At 57.2% G+C, this 13,792-nt stretch overlaps 1 protein-coding gene across 1 annotated transcript; it reads right to left on the bottom strand.

Moving 5' to 3' along the window:
* Positions 1 to 545: 545 nt before the first annotated feature.
* On the bottom strand, positions 546 to 13,228 carry LOC115351503 (bone morphogenetic protein 8B-like). The gene is made up of 7 exons (XM_030038246.1): positions 12,757 to 13,228; positions 5,772 to 5,964; positions 5,009 to 5,157; positions 3,974 to 4,168; positions 3,232 to 3,311; positions 2,740 to 2,850; positions 546 to 1,330 (listed from the first exon to the last, which is right to left on the bottom strand). Exons 1-7 carry the CDS (start codon positions 13,211 to 13,213, stop codon positions 1,181 to 1,183), a joined length of 1,335 nt encoding a protein of 444 aa, XP_029894106.1. The 5' UTR covers positions 13,214 to 13,228; the 3' UTR covers positions 546 to 1,180.
* Between the last annotated feature and the right edge of the window lie 564 nt (positions 13,229 to 13,792).

The raw sequence follows: 13,792 nt of genomic DNA, 5'->3' as shown, positions 1-13,792 counted from the left end.
ATAATTGCATCCTGAGCTGGATTTCATATGGAATTAGTCAGGAGATAAAATCTTTCCAAAGAAGCGAGACCTTTTCTCAGGAAGCCGCGCATTGGCAGGGAGATCTTTCTTATTTTGGTGGGTTTATTGGGGTTTTTTCCTTTGCATTTGGCTAAGCCAGGTTCGTTATTTGTTTAGTGACGCAAGGTTCCCCAGGCACCTGAGCTGAGGAACAGGCCAGGCCCTTTCCTTTTAAAATCATAGCAAATAAGTAACTTAATTGTGCAAATAGCCCAGGGAAGCTGCCTGGGGCTGGTGCGGCCGCAGCCCCGTTGTGAGCCCATGGGAAGCATCCACTGGTGAGCGCAGCCGCCCTCCCGGCCAGGGAGACGCAGCCTGACCTAAAACTCACAACATCACAACAGTTCGCAGGGCTCGTTTTCAAGCAAATAGGTACAATTATAGCCGACCCCAAGTATTTTTTCGTTGCGAAATCCTGTCCGCCGAACAGAGCACTGCTGTGCTGTGACATTTATTAAAAAACAAAGAGCAAGAGAAACTACGTGTTTACTTTCCAAACTAGGTGTTTATTTTATAACAGTGTCGTAGCTCAATATGGATTTTTTTTTTTTTTTTCCAACTGGCTGAGTTTTGTGAACTTTGAGTAAACAGGAGTGGGTTAGTCAGCCAGCTACTTAATTGGCTGACGGTGTTTTCATTAAGGGAATTAAAAGCGCTGGGTAGAGGTGCGTTAGTTAGACATACATGGCTAGAAACAGCTCAATCCCAGAGCAACTCAGATGCCGCCTCCCGTGTCCTAATTGCCCTTCAGCCCAAACTGCCTCCACCAGAGAGTGCAGCAGCCTGTGAGCCAGCAGCGCGAGGGGAAAACACATCAGCCACGAACAAAACAGACACGTAACCAGCCACAAATCCTCTCTTCCCTATATATATATATATGTATATATGTATGTGTCTCATTAAGTGCGGTCAGAGAATAAAAGTTTTATATTATTTACATCCACTTCTAGGAAGGGGTGGGAGGGATTTATTTTTATTATTTATTATTATTAATGGACTTTGCTATGATGCAGCCCATGAAACTCCTCTTCCACCCATGCAGCAGAAACCCAGTGTCACATTGCTCTGGCGGGGCCGGGCTGGGACGTTCAGGGATGGGGACGGGGATGGGACCGGACCGTCAGTGGCAGCCGCAGGATTTCACCACCATGTTGCGGTGTTTCTTGAGGATGACGTTGTTGTTGCTGTCGTAGTAGAGGACGGAGGTGGCACTGAGCTTCGTGGGGGCACAGCACGCCTTGGGCACGGCCTCGGGCTTCATCAGGTGGACCTGGGGGATGGATGAAGCCTGTGAGCGCCGGCAAACGCGGCTCCAGGCAGAAGCAAAAGCATCAAACCAGCTCTTAACTGCAAAATGCCTGGGTGAATGAGGAGATTATTTCCAGCTTTTTGCAAAAATATTTATTCTAAACTCTGGGCAGTCCTTGCTGCAGTTTATATTGGAGCGGGGCTTGTGGCACTGTGCAGGCAAGGCAGCCCCTTCATTAATTTGAGATTTCTGGGCCCTTTTCTCACTGTAAATAGGCAAATGGCTAAAAAAAAAAAAAAAAAAAAATCAGGGCAGCGCAGGTCTCACTCCTGTGGGGGTGGGGGGTGCTGGGTGCTGTTGCAAATAGAGATCCTCCTTCTGTGCTCAGCGCTGCCCCAAATTTAACATATTGCACTAAAATCTTAAGAACACAACACATCTCTCAACACGACTCTCCTTCGGCTCAGTCATCCCCTGCTCAGGACGCACGTTATCCCAGTAATTTGCTATACAGCGTAAGCTGGGAGGCTCACAGGCTGCTGGACGCACGCAACCCTTGCTGGCTTTACCCGACATATGCGATTAATTTATTGCAGGGGCAGCCGAGCTCTCCCAGTTCGGAAGTCCGGTGTTTTTGCTGTCAAACCCTGCTATTTGCAGCACAGGCCGGGGCTGGCACGGCTCCCCGGCCACGTTTGCCCCGGCGCTTCCCAGAAGGGCCGGATCCGGGCGCCAGGTGATTCACATCCTGCCCAAACGGCTCCGTTTCGGGAAGGGCATTGGGTTTAGGGGTGATGGGTGGGTGTAGGGGGGCAAGGGGACCCCTCCCCGCCGCTGCCAGGATCGTGCCCAGCCCTGGAAGGGGCCTCTGGCAGGTTCGTTAATGGAAAAATTAAACCCCACCAGGCGACACCTTCAAAGGCTCGGCCAAGGACTCGGCGCTCCCTGTAATTAACCGCGAACACCGGAGCCGGTGTGACTCTGCCATTGGGAAATCAAACACTCACAGGGCAGGAAATTCCAGAAATTAAAGCACCGGCGGCTGGGATGTGGGGTGGGTTTGGGAAAAACGGGGCATTAAAGCCTTCCTGCTTGGAATATGCTGAGCCCAACGTTTGGGTGCTGAGCCACAGCGGCGCTTCGTGGGGCCTTGGATGAAACCCTCGTGCACGGCTGGCGAGGAGGATGCATGGGTGACCCGATGCCCTTCCCCACCGGCTGGCAGGGGAGCGCCCATCCAGATGTGCACGCACCCGCTGATGCTTTATCGGGAGCTGGAGCTAAACTGCACCCTCCGACCTAAACACTCTCAAATGCGAGCGTGCCCAGCCCCAAATCCACTTCTCCATCAGGACCCGCCGAGGTCTGACCGCTCCCCCCAGGGTCCCCAGCGTCCCCCCCCCGGGGCTGCCATTGCGGGTTGCGCTGACCAAGGACTGCAGGATGGCGTGGTTGGTGGCATTCATGCAGGAGTCCAGGGGGAAGGCACATTCCCCCTCGCAGTAGTAGGCTGAGTACCCCTGCGGGGCGATCACCCAGTCCTGCAAAAAAAAAAAAGGGATTACGCCATGGACTTCACCCTTCTGCACCCCTTCATCTATTCCCCACCTGCAAAAACAACCCAGCCGGCTCCTCCCTGGGCAGCCGTGCCAGCAGCAAGGGTTTATTTTGATTTTTTTTTCGGTCTCAGCCATGAGTTGTTCAGGGTCACCAGTGGGGTTTGGGGTTGTGGCAGTTCATGTTTGCCTTCTCAGCTCCCGGGATGGGGCTTGCGGCAGCTCCCGGCTGCCCGCACTGCTTACAGATTGCTTTATGGGCAGGAGAAGCCGGGCTGGAAGGGAGCCTGGAAGGGGGCATAATGATGGATTTTTTTTTTTTTTTTTTTTTTTTTTTTGCATTCATTTCTCCCAGTAGATAAGTACCAGCCAACCGAGGTCCTGAAAGCTGACATAGAGCTCGTGGCGCCGGCAGACCTGCCGCCCATCCGTGGCATGGACATCGTCTGTGGGAGAAGGGGACAGGCAGCGTCAGCCCCGCGGTGCCAGCATCCCACTCCTCCCCAGCCATCTCCACTCAAGGGTGGGATTGAAGAGCCCGTATGATCGGGGTTAGTCCAAAAGAACAAAAAAAGAGGAGCCTCCATTGTTGCACAAAAGGAAAAGAAGCTTCAGAGCGGCCTGAAATTTATTGCTCCAGCACTGGGACGTGGGGATTCAGCCTGGGAAGGGCTAAATCCCAGCTCCGCTCCCAGAGCCGTTGGCCTCAAGGGTTTCCCAAGCTAAGTGGGTTTGTGAGAGCCGGGGCTTCCCGCTCCCCGCTGGCCTGAACAGCTTCCCGGGGCCGTGACACTCTCCCGGGGCCGTGACACCCTCCCGGGGTGATGCCCTCCCAGGGTGGCTTCAAAGCCAAAGGCAGTGATGCAAAAAGTCCAATGTTCAGGTAGGGTGAAAACCCCACAAAACACCATTGCCCCAGACCCACTGCACCTCCTGAACTGCAAACAACCCCAATCCTAAAAACTCAGAGCTCTTTGTTCTGCTTCCCTTGGGGCCAAAATTGGGATTTCTGACAGGGCAAGCTACTAACAGAATGTCCCTCGATCAGGGCAGCAGCAGAGCCCGGTGTTTTCCATTGGGACCGCTTCTCGCCCTGCAAAGCTCTTACCAAAAATTCCCGGCAGCTTGTTTGGATGCGGGAGGTCGTTCGTCTTCTTGGGCTGCCGCCTCCTCGGGGGCTTGGCCGCCCGCGTAACACGCGCGGGGCTGGGACTCGCCCGGAAAAATGTCACCATGAAGGGCTGCTTGGAGCGGGGACCCCGGCGCCCCAGCAGACCTGCTGAGCCCGGGTCAACGCTGTGCCCTGCAGGGATGGGACCACGCACCGGTTTGCTCTCAGAATGAACTCATTTGGTTATAGCAAGGAGAAAAAAAATACAGGAAATTTGCAGTGGAGAGCTGCGGTTTCAGCATCCCCAGCGGCTGGACCCCCCCCCCCCCAACCCAGGGCTCCCACTCTGCTTTTGCCCCCCCAGGTGGGTGTATGATGGGCAGCTTACAGAGGTGGTACGGCATCGCCCTGCACGGCTGCCACCGTGCGATGGTCACGCAGAGCAATTCAAGGTTTAAAACCAAGTGAGACCCAAGCGACCAATTTTCCCCTTCACCACTGGGGAGGAAAGCTCGGCGTGCTGGGAGGGAAGGGGATGGATGGGGCATTTGTCATCCCCCCCTCCATGGGAGCGGAGATGCTTCTTTGAAGCAGATTAGATCCCGTGGTGAGAAGAGGGTTAATCCTCCAGCACATGCACACACACAAACACACGAGGATCCCTCCAGGTAAGGAGTTCATTAAGTGCTAATGGAGTTATTACAGTCCACACCAGGAACCCCATTAGCATGAATGCCTTTAGGAGGCTTCTTGCCTGCAAACCCAGCCGACTTCTGGCGCCCATGGGTTCTCCATCACAGCTGGAAATTTAAAATTGCAGTGAGGAGACAAACCCCACCACCACCTGCTGTGGCACCAACAGGGGAGATGAGAGGACTCTGGTTATAGAATTGTTTAGGTTGGAAAAGACCTTCAAGATCATCGAGTCCAACCATCAACCATGCCCGCTAAACCACGTCCTGAAGTGCCTTGGCTACGTGCAGTTCATGGGGATTTGGCCCCAAATGCTGTAGGTAGGTTAGGCAGGCTTACCATCATCTGTCTCTACGTAGAGTCGCAGCCCCAGGTTGTATTTCTGATCCACTAACCAGTGGTTGCTGGCGGCCGTGACGTCAAACACCAGCCAGCCTTCGGTCCCGGCACGCAGGTCCTGGACATCCAGCAGGAACAGGTCAGACTCCCTGTAGAAATGGGGGGAAAAAAGAGCCCGTGAGTAACAGTACCCAAAGGGCACCAGCACGAGCGATAATTCACAGAAATGACTCCTCGGTGCCTGTGTCCATACAGGTCCTGGCACGGCCAGGTCAGGACCGTGGCTCCCGGTGCCTCCGGCTGTGCCGGACATGGTGGTGGCAGCTGCCCTGGGAAAAGCATCCTCCCAGCCCTGGCCGAAAAGCTGGGGTGTGGCATTGCCCAGTGGGAAAGCGTGGGAACAGCCGGCCGCGGTGGTGCTGCTTCCCTCGGCGTTTCTATGGTGGTGGGAAGGGAAAGTTCTGGGGCTGGTGCTTGTGGGGGGCCCCATCCCCAACTTCATCGCCATCCCCAACTTCATCCCCATCCTCAACTTCATCACCATTCCCATCCCCAACTTCATGGCCATCCCCAACTTCATTGCCATCGCCATCCCCAACTTCATCGCCATCCCCAACTTCATCGCCATCCCCAAATTCATCGCCATCGCCATCCCCAACTTCATCGCCATCCCCAGCTGCATCCTCATCCCCATCCCTGTCTCCATCCTCATCCTCATCCCTGTCTCCATCCTCATCCTCATCCCCATCCCTGTTGCCCTCACCTGTTGGAGTGCTTGGCAGCGATCTCGTAGATGCTGACGTGGAGGGTGTTGTTGGCGTGGCGGGTGACACCCCGCGCCTTGTAGATGCGAAACTCGGCGGCTGTCACCGACTCGCCCGTGGGCACCTGGGTCAGGTCAAATCTGAACTCCTTCCAGTACGGCTTCGGGGAGAAGATGTCCCGGTCCTGTTCCACTGCAGAGCAAAAGGGTCAGGGAGGGTCGTGCTGGGCTGCGGTGGCCCTTGCTGCACCACCGGCCACCCCGACGGGCTGATCAGAGCCTGCAGCCCCCCCACCGAGTCCCACCGACATGATTTGCCTCTGATTTGGGGACAAACCCCGCTGGCGCCGGGCGCCTCACCCCACTGAGCTCTTGGCTGCTGCATATTCCCATCTCTCCTCTCCTGAGAGTTTTAATCTTGATGCAACTGCCCTTTATTTTTGCACATAGCCCCCCGACTTTATTTTGCTGTAAACTCACCAGCCTCCCAGCTGTCTGTCTTCATTATTAATTTAAAAAAAAAATAAAATAAAAAGCACAAAGGCTTGGCTATGGTGGGAGCACTGAAAAGCTGCCCCTAGTCCTGTGGTTTAGGGGCTGCAGCTCTTTGCACTTCCCCAAAGGGTGAAAAACCCACCCAAACCCCCGAGTTTTGGAGGTCAGCAAGACCGTCTGGAGCAGGAATTGGGGGTTTTGCAAGCTTTTCTGGTAGCAGGTGCTCAGGGGACAAAATCTGGACAGCCTGGGGCTTGCTGGGGCCATCGCTGAGCATCACAGGTTCCCTCACCTACAAGCTTCAGGCTGATGGAATGTAAAGATTTGCAGCCTACGCAAAACTAAGGAGGGGGGAATTGTCGGGTCACTGCTCTGTAAAAATAAAATCTTGCTTTTTACTGAAAATACCTACTTTCTGCAGAAGTCTAGTGCATGTTGGGAAAGGAAAAATCTGGTGATTTTTTTTTTTTTTTGACGTCCATAAAGAAAAAACCACCGTCTTTCTTTACGGTAATGCAGCCCCACACAGTTTCTCTAATATGTAATTATTTTCTTCAAATTGTTCTTTAAAAATATTCCAAGCTGCTATGACTGAATATAATTAAAGTGATTAAAGTTCCTCCTGCTTCAGGCACAAAAGCAACGTAACAAATCTGACCTGGCCCTTACTTTTAAAAATAAAACAAACAAATAATTAAATAAATAAAAACGCATGTTTTAAATGCAATTTTTAGCCGATTCCAGGGGTGAAAAACATTCCAAATTTAATACACCATAAAGTTGCTATCTCCATTTATTAGTGGGGAGCAGCGTGGCGCATCTCTCCGAACACTGAGATTTTAATTATGCATTCACAGGTCTTTTTTTTTTTTTTCTCCTTCTTTTTTTTCCCTTTTTTCTTTCTTTTTTTTTTTTTTTTTTTTTTAAAACCCCACATTCCCTCAAGCTCCTGGGCTCACCACAAGTTATGTTATAAAAAAAGCCCAGGGCCAGGCGGGCAGGGGCGGATGCGGAGAACGCTTCCTGCTCCCGCGGGGAGGCTGCCCGGCCGGCGGCCAGCTGCGGGCAGGAGGATGCTGCGAGGAGCCGGATCCGGCCCCTGCACCCCCTCGGTGGTGGGGGACACCAGCCCCCCGACCCCACTGCAGCCCCTCAGGCTCTTTTCTGCTTTTCTTTTTCTTCCACCAATGCATCGCTGATGGTTTAATGCTCCCGGGCCATTAAAGATGCTGCTGAAGCCGCGGATGCCTGACGGCTCTTGCAAAATCCTTAAATCCCCCCAAAACACAACCAGAGGAATCACCTCCTGTTTTGTTTTTTCACTCATAAACCCCCAGCGGGAGGTCCTGCGGTCAGTCCGGGGGACACCCAGGTACAGAGCGGTGTCTCTTCGGGTATTTTTGGTCACCTGGATATTTCATGGGTCACCCCTTTTCTCCCTGGCATCAGGCGAGACCCAACCAGATTAAATACCGGCTCAGAAACCAGCACGGGCCGAGTGTCTTCGGCAAAGCGATGCTGTGGGTGGACTTTTCTCCGGGGAAAGGCAGGAGGAATTTTATGGCAGAGCTGAGGAGCTTACAGGGACCTAGCAACACAAAAAAGTCCCTGGGGTGATTTTTCAGCCTTGGAGAAGGGTGAAAACCTTTGCTAAAGCAGCAGTTTGTTACGAAATCTTTGCATCCGTATGCTGCGGAGGTGATGGAGGAGATCAGAGCTGAAGGCAGAGGGAGGTGAGCTGGCGGGGAGGGAAAGCCCTGGCCAGGGACGAGAAACACTAAAGGAGACCCCAATTAGGTGTGCACCTTGATGAACCAAATGAGCAGGACTTAATAGCAAGCTGCCTAGTATTTGGGATGAGAGACTAAAAGAGGAATCCCTGCTTTCTCCTTCATTTCGTGGAGCTGAAGAGGGAACCCCCTTGAAAGGGCAGGACCAAGGGCGAAGCATCCTCTCCTGTGCTGACATGGGGATAGCACCGCAGAGGAGGGCGACGGGGATGGGACCGGCTGCACGGCGTTTAGCAAACAGCAACCCGGGCTGACCATCGGCAGGTTGGAGGAGGTTTAATATCTCCATGTTTTCTAGCAAAATTATAAATGGCTGCAAAATTACGACCCTGCAGCGGGCGAGCGCGCGTCGCATCCTGAAAGCACCCAGCGCCCTTTGCCCAGGTGGAAAAGTGGGTGCTAAAATGCTGCTGGTGCTGGGGGGGGGTGTGTGTGCATGGGAGATGGGCCCTCCCCGGCCGGCCAGGAGCCCGTCGCGCCTGGGAACCTGCTATTGATTCGGGGCGGGTTGACTCAGCCACACTGCCAACCCTCAATTATCTGTGGGCGGATTATCCGGATTGCAGATGAGACACACTAAAAAAACCTACCCCAAGCTCTTTGCTCTCTTTGCCCCCTCCTTTGGCATTTACCGTCTTCCCCTTAAGAGCTGCTGCGTCTTTCCCCAAAGCTGAATGCCATGATTATGCTGTGTGCTCCCACCACCCCAAAAAAATTAATAAAAAAAAAATGGGGCCATGCAACCCCTGGCCAGGGATGCCCAGCTCCAGCTGGGCTGAGCCCCTCTGTGTCCCCCAGCCCCTGCGTGCTCCCGTTCTCTTCCCAGAGATGGGGTGCCGGGGCCGCCTGCCCTTCGTCCTGCTCCCCAGGTTATTTTTAGCTACACTTTTTTTCACTGCAAACTTTCTCTGTTTCTATAAACTGCGCATCAGTCATAATTACTGGTCCTGTCTGCTCCCAATGGTCCCCATGATCATATTTCAGACACCAAATTAAAAGGAAATGCCAGGATATTCAACCACATCAAGTGCTCTGAATCCTAAAATAGGTTTAAAGGAGATGCAAGGAAGATGCTATCCTTCACTTGCAAGCAGGAAAAAAATAAGCTCCGGAGGTTTTCCAAAGCGGGGAGAGATTTAAGAGTTATCCCAAGTGCTGTGAAATGCAGCTGAGCCTCTGCCAGGCTCCCACTTTGTCTCACGAGCGCTTCCTCCATCCTCCCGAGATGAACATCGGGAGCCGCAGGACATGGGGCTCAGCACTGGGCACCCCCGGCCTGGCTGCGAGGCAGCCTTGGCCCCCGCTTGCATCCCCCCCCCGCGCTCCCCCAGCCCCACAAACAGCCGGCTGAGACCATGGTGTCACAGGGGGACCCCAGAGGATTCTATTTGCAAAGCTTTCCCCATTTAAAACATGCACAGCGGGTGCGTACAGAGCACCGACACCTCTGCACGGGCTCATCCCGCACTGCTGGAAAATGCTGCCGCACGTCCCTTGGCAGTGCCGGGTTTTCTGGCCGAGCCGCTGCGGATGCCCAGAGGAGGAGGTACAAACGGCTGCGACATGAGCTCAGGAGTGGGAAAATCCTGACCCTGCTGCTGACAGCAGTTGGATTTTGCTGCTAATTATGTGGGCGCAAAGGCGAGCACCTGCCTGGGCACCGAGGCCGGCAGCGGGCGATGCTCTGCCAGCGCGGGGAGCGGAGCAGCACACCCCAACTCCCTGGCTAAATTAAAGAGGTTGCCGTGAGCTCCCACCCCACGCTAATGGCTCCTTGCAGCGCCCGGAGCACTGCGGCTATTTTTGCAAAGGTGCCCTGCCTTCCTCTCCCAGCTCTTCCCAGGAAGCACACCCGGTGAAGCCAGGCTTTGCCAGAAAGATGTCCGGCCACGGGCAGAGCTATCCCACCGCTTCATCCGCATCGGCCGCGGGGGGAGGCCGGCCACATCCCAGGATGGCGGCGGACGCCGGGAAGGGAAAGGGAGGACGTGTGTGTTGTGGTGCCGATGGGCGGTCACGGGGGGCTCGGGCGCGCTGCGAGCCTCCTCCTCGCCTTCCCGTTACAAACCTCTCTGCTCCGTGATTATACCCTGCGCGTAACCGTGACTCACAGCCGGTGGCTCAGCCCTGGCCGAGAAGAAATCTCAAAGCCCATCCTTACCCCAGGCTTAAAAATACAACCCACCTGACTCCTTCAGTTAGGGCACAGAAATAGCATGGGTCAGGCTTATATGAAGTGTTTTATCTTCACGCCAAGAGGCAGCGAGCAGGACGGGACGGGTGGATCCATCATCACCAAACCCAACCGAAGGTGCCTGGTTGGCCGCCCAGCGCCTGGAGGCCCTCGCTGTCCCCGGCCCCACCGCCTGCCCAGGCCAGCAGGCAGGCAGGGTGCTCTGCCCGCCCAAACCGGGACGTGTTTGTGCACCGGGGAGGTTTGTCATTTCCCCTTCCCAGGAAAAAGGTGTGCCGTTGGGAGCCGTGCTCCGGCCCGGCTCACACAGGGCTACGCGGGCTGGCTGGGAGCAAAGAGGTCCAAGTGCCCAATGGAGCACCGACTTACCCCATTTGCATGCCCCATCAGGGTAATTGTGCAGCAAATTATGCATGTAAATGAAAGCTAGCCTTCTCCCACAAAAATTTATTTAATTAACATGAAGGGGCTGACGAAGCCGCAGAAATCAAAGCCATTCAAATTGAAGGCTGGAACTCTGTTCCCTACTCTCCCAGATGCTCCAGGAGCACTGGGAAGGGGAGCGGTGCCAGCACCCCTGCGCCAGCACCGACACCTCCCGGGCGGCTCCCCAGCCCCCCCTGAACATCCCACCCTGGTTGTCATCAAACCTGGCCATTTTAAAGCACTTTTTGCTGCTTGTGTGTTGAGTGCTGAGGGGAGCTGGGATTTGGTGCCCCAGTATCTGCCTCCCTTGGTCTCAGCTTCCCTGGGATGCTGAGCCCCCACAGCCCCAAGGGCTCTAGATGGGAGCTGGGTGCTGGGTGCCTGTGCCTGTGGGCTCCCCTGACCACCACCCGGAGCTGCAGGGTCTGTCCCAGGGACATCCCGGACCTCTTTACACCCACACGTGGTACAGGGGATGTAAGAATGGATGGAGAGGACTTGGGAGACACCTCCATGGCTCTCCCTCACCCGTACCTCCTCCTGAGGGTGCACGTCCCCTCCCTGCCTGGTGTCCCCAGAGAGGGTTTCTCCCCATGCTCAGAGCACTGGCTGGGGGGGACCCTGTGCAGGGCCTGGAGGGGTACAGGGGAGAAAAGGGACCCTTGTCTGGTCCCTGGTGGTGCCACGGGAAGGCACCTGCCCATTGCACGCCCTTTGGCACACCGCGGTGCAGCAGCCAAATCCAGCCATGAGCTGGGAAGGCATTCCCAAGCCCAGGACACCGACCACATCTGCGGCTCATGGGTCAGGACGCTGCTCCGTGCCTACTAACCCCCCCCCGCCCCGCACCTCATCCCCCAGCCTTTGCACAGATGCTCCCCAAAAGCCTTGTGCTTGGCCTGGACAGGGACACCCCAACACCCCTTAAAGCAATGAGCAGAGGCAGAGAAAAGCTGCGTATCCGAATGGCTGGTTTGTGCATCCCGCTGGGTTTAGGCCCCCCCCAGTGCCTGGCCTCATGGGGGGGGACCCCTCGCACCCCGAGTGCTCGTGGTCCCGCTGATACTGGCTGGAAATAGCCCTGCTTTCCCTGCCGCTCACGCAACCGCCTGGAAATAGGATGGTGGCTGGAGCCCAGCATTGCTCAGTAACCAGCTGGACGGGATTCCAGCAATAATTAGCAACCTTGAGGATTTTATTTTGAACCGTGATTCAATGGCCCACCGCGGGTAATTCGGTCCACCCTGCTGTTGGCACGAGAGAGCTGCTGTCCCGCCTGCGTGCCCTGCTCGCTCTGCAACCAGTTCGCGTGTGCCCACCAAAATGGGGAGCGCAGGGTGGGCAACGCAGCTCCCTGAAGCGGGACAAGCCTCCCTCAGCCCCAGGTTTCCAGCCTCCCTCCGCTGTGTTGCGATGGGGATAGCGTTTTGGCGGGGGGAAGCATCCCAGTTCATTGCAACCCGGGGACAAGCTCACCGAGGTGACTCCGCTTGGTCCCAAGCCCACAACCCTCAGCCCACCCTCGCTGCAAGACTTTCCCCTTCTCCCTCTCCACTTTTTCAAGCCGAACTGCGTTTCACGCCGAGGTTGCGCGTAGCCTGCCGGGCCCCACGGTGACCCTCTCCCAGCACCCAGGGTACAGCCCCACGGCCACCGTGTCCCTCACACCCGCTCTCCCGCAGTTATTAAGCTCAGTTTTGGGCACAAAAAGCTTTTCCGAACGGGGACGCGCTGAGAAAGAGCCCCGGGACCGAGGGATGCTCGGAGCCGTCGGGGCAACAGCTCCGGTCCCCTGCCCGCCCGCCCCGGCTGCTCGCCGGTGGCCCCCCCCTCGGTCCACCCCGGTGCTCCCTGCTCTGCTCCGGTCCCCCCCGGTCCGTCCGTGCTCCCCGGTCCCTCCGGTCCTTCCCGAGCCGCCTGGATCCTGCCCGTACCCCCCCCCGCCGTGCCTCCGCGGGCTCCGGTCCCTCCGGTACGCCCCGGTTTGCTCCGGTCCCCCCCCCCCCCCCTTTCTCCCGTCTCCCCGGTCCTGCCAAAGCCACCTTAGAACCCCCCCCGCGCTCCCCGGTCCCCCGCTCACCCACATTGACGAGACTGACGACGGTGTCGGCGCGGCTGACGACGGTACCGGGCGGGGGGCTTTGGGTGCTAAGCCCGGTAAGCACCCGCCGGGATACCGCGGCCTCTTCTTCCTCCTCCTCCTCTTCCTCCTCCTCCTCCTCCTCCTCCTCCCCGGCCACGGCGTGATAAAGATCGAGCATGAAAAGCGGCGCGGCGGCGGCGGGGGAGCGGGAGGCGGCGGGGGTCCGCGGTCGAGGCCGGCCGGGCAGCCCCAGCACGGCCAGGATCTCCCGTTGCACGTCCCGCCGTTCGCCGCCGCTCAGCCGCCGCTGGAGGAAACCGGCGGCGTGAAGGCGGCGGCGGAGGACGCTGCCGGTGCCCAGCTGGCACAGCACGGCCGCCGCCCACAGCAGCGCCAGGGCACCCAGAGGACCCCGACCCACAGCCGGGCCCCCCGATCGTCGGGTCGGTCCCATGGCACCGCCGCCCGCCCCGGTCTGTCCTCCCCCGGACCCCCCCACCCCTACCCTCCCCGCACCCCCCGCCCGCACGGTGCGGTGCGGGCACGGGTACGGGTACGGGTTAGGGTACGGGTACGGGTACGGCCCGCCCCGGTGGGGTGAGGGAAAGGGACGGTCCCGCCGGCGGCGCCGCCCCGGCCCCGGCTCCGGGATGTCCCGGCCCTCCCCGTCCGGCGGCCCCCGGGGCATGGGGGGTGCATCGCTGGGCACGAGAAACTGTGGGCAGCCAGCCCCAGGGATGGTCACCCTCGTGGGCACCCAAAGCCGTGGGCACCCAGCCCTAGGGATGCTCGCCCTCGTGGGCACCCAAAACCGTGGGCACCCAGCCCTAGGGATGCTCACCCGCGTGACCCGTGGGCACCCACACCCATGGGCACACATCCCTAGGGATGCTCACCCTCCTGGGCACCCAAACCCGTGGGCACCCACATCCATGGGCAGACATCCCTAGGGATGCTCACCCTCGTGGGCACCCAAAACCATGAGAACCCAGCCTGAGGGATGGTCACCCTCGTGGGCGCCCAAAACCGTGGG

This window comes from Aquila chrysaetos, chromosome 16, assembly GCF_900496995.4.
Source record: "Aquila chrysaetos chrysaetos chromosome 16, bAquChr1.4, whole genome shotgun sequence".
NCBI lineage: Eukaryota > Metazoa > Chordata > Aves > Accipitriformes > Accipitridae > Aquila > Aquila chrysaetos.
The sequence above is the reverse complement of the archived record's forward strand: the minus strand, read 5'-3'. Positions and strand labels throughout refer to the sequence as shown.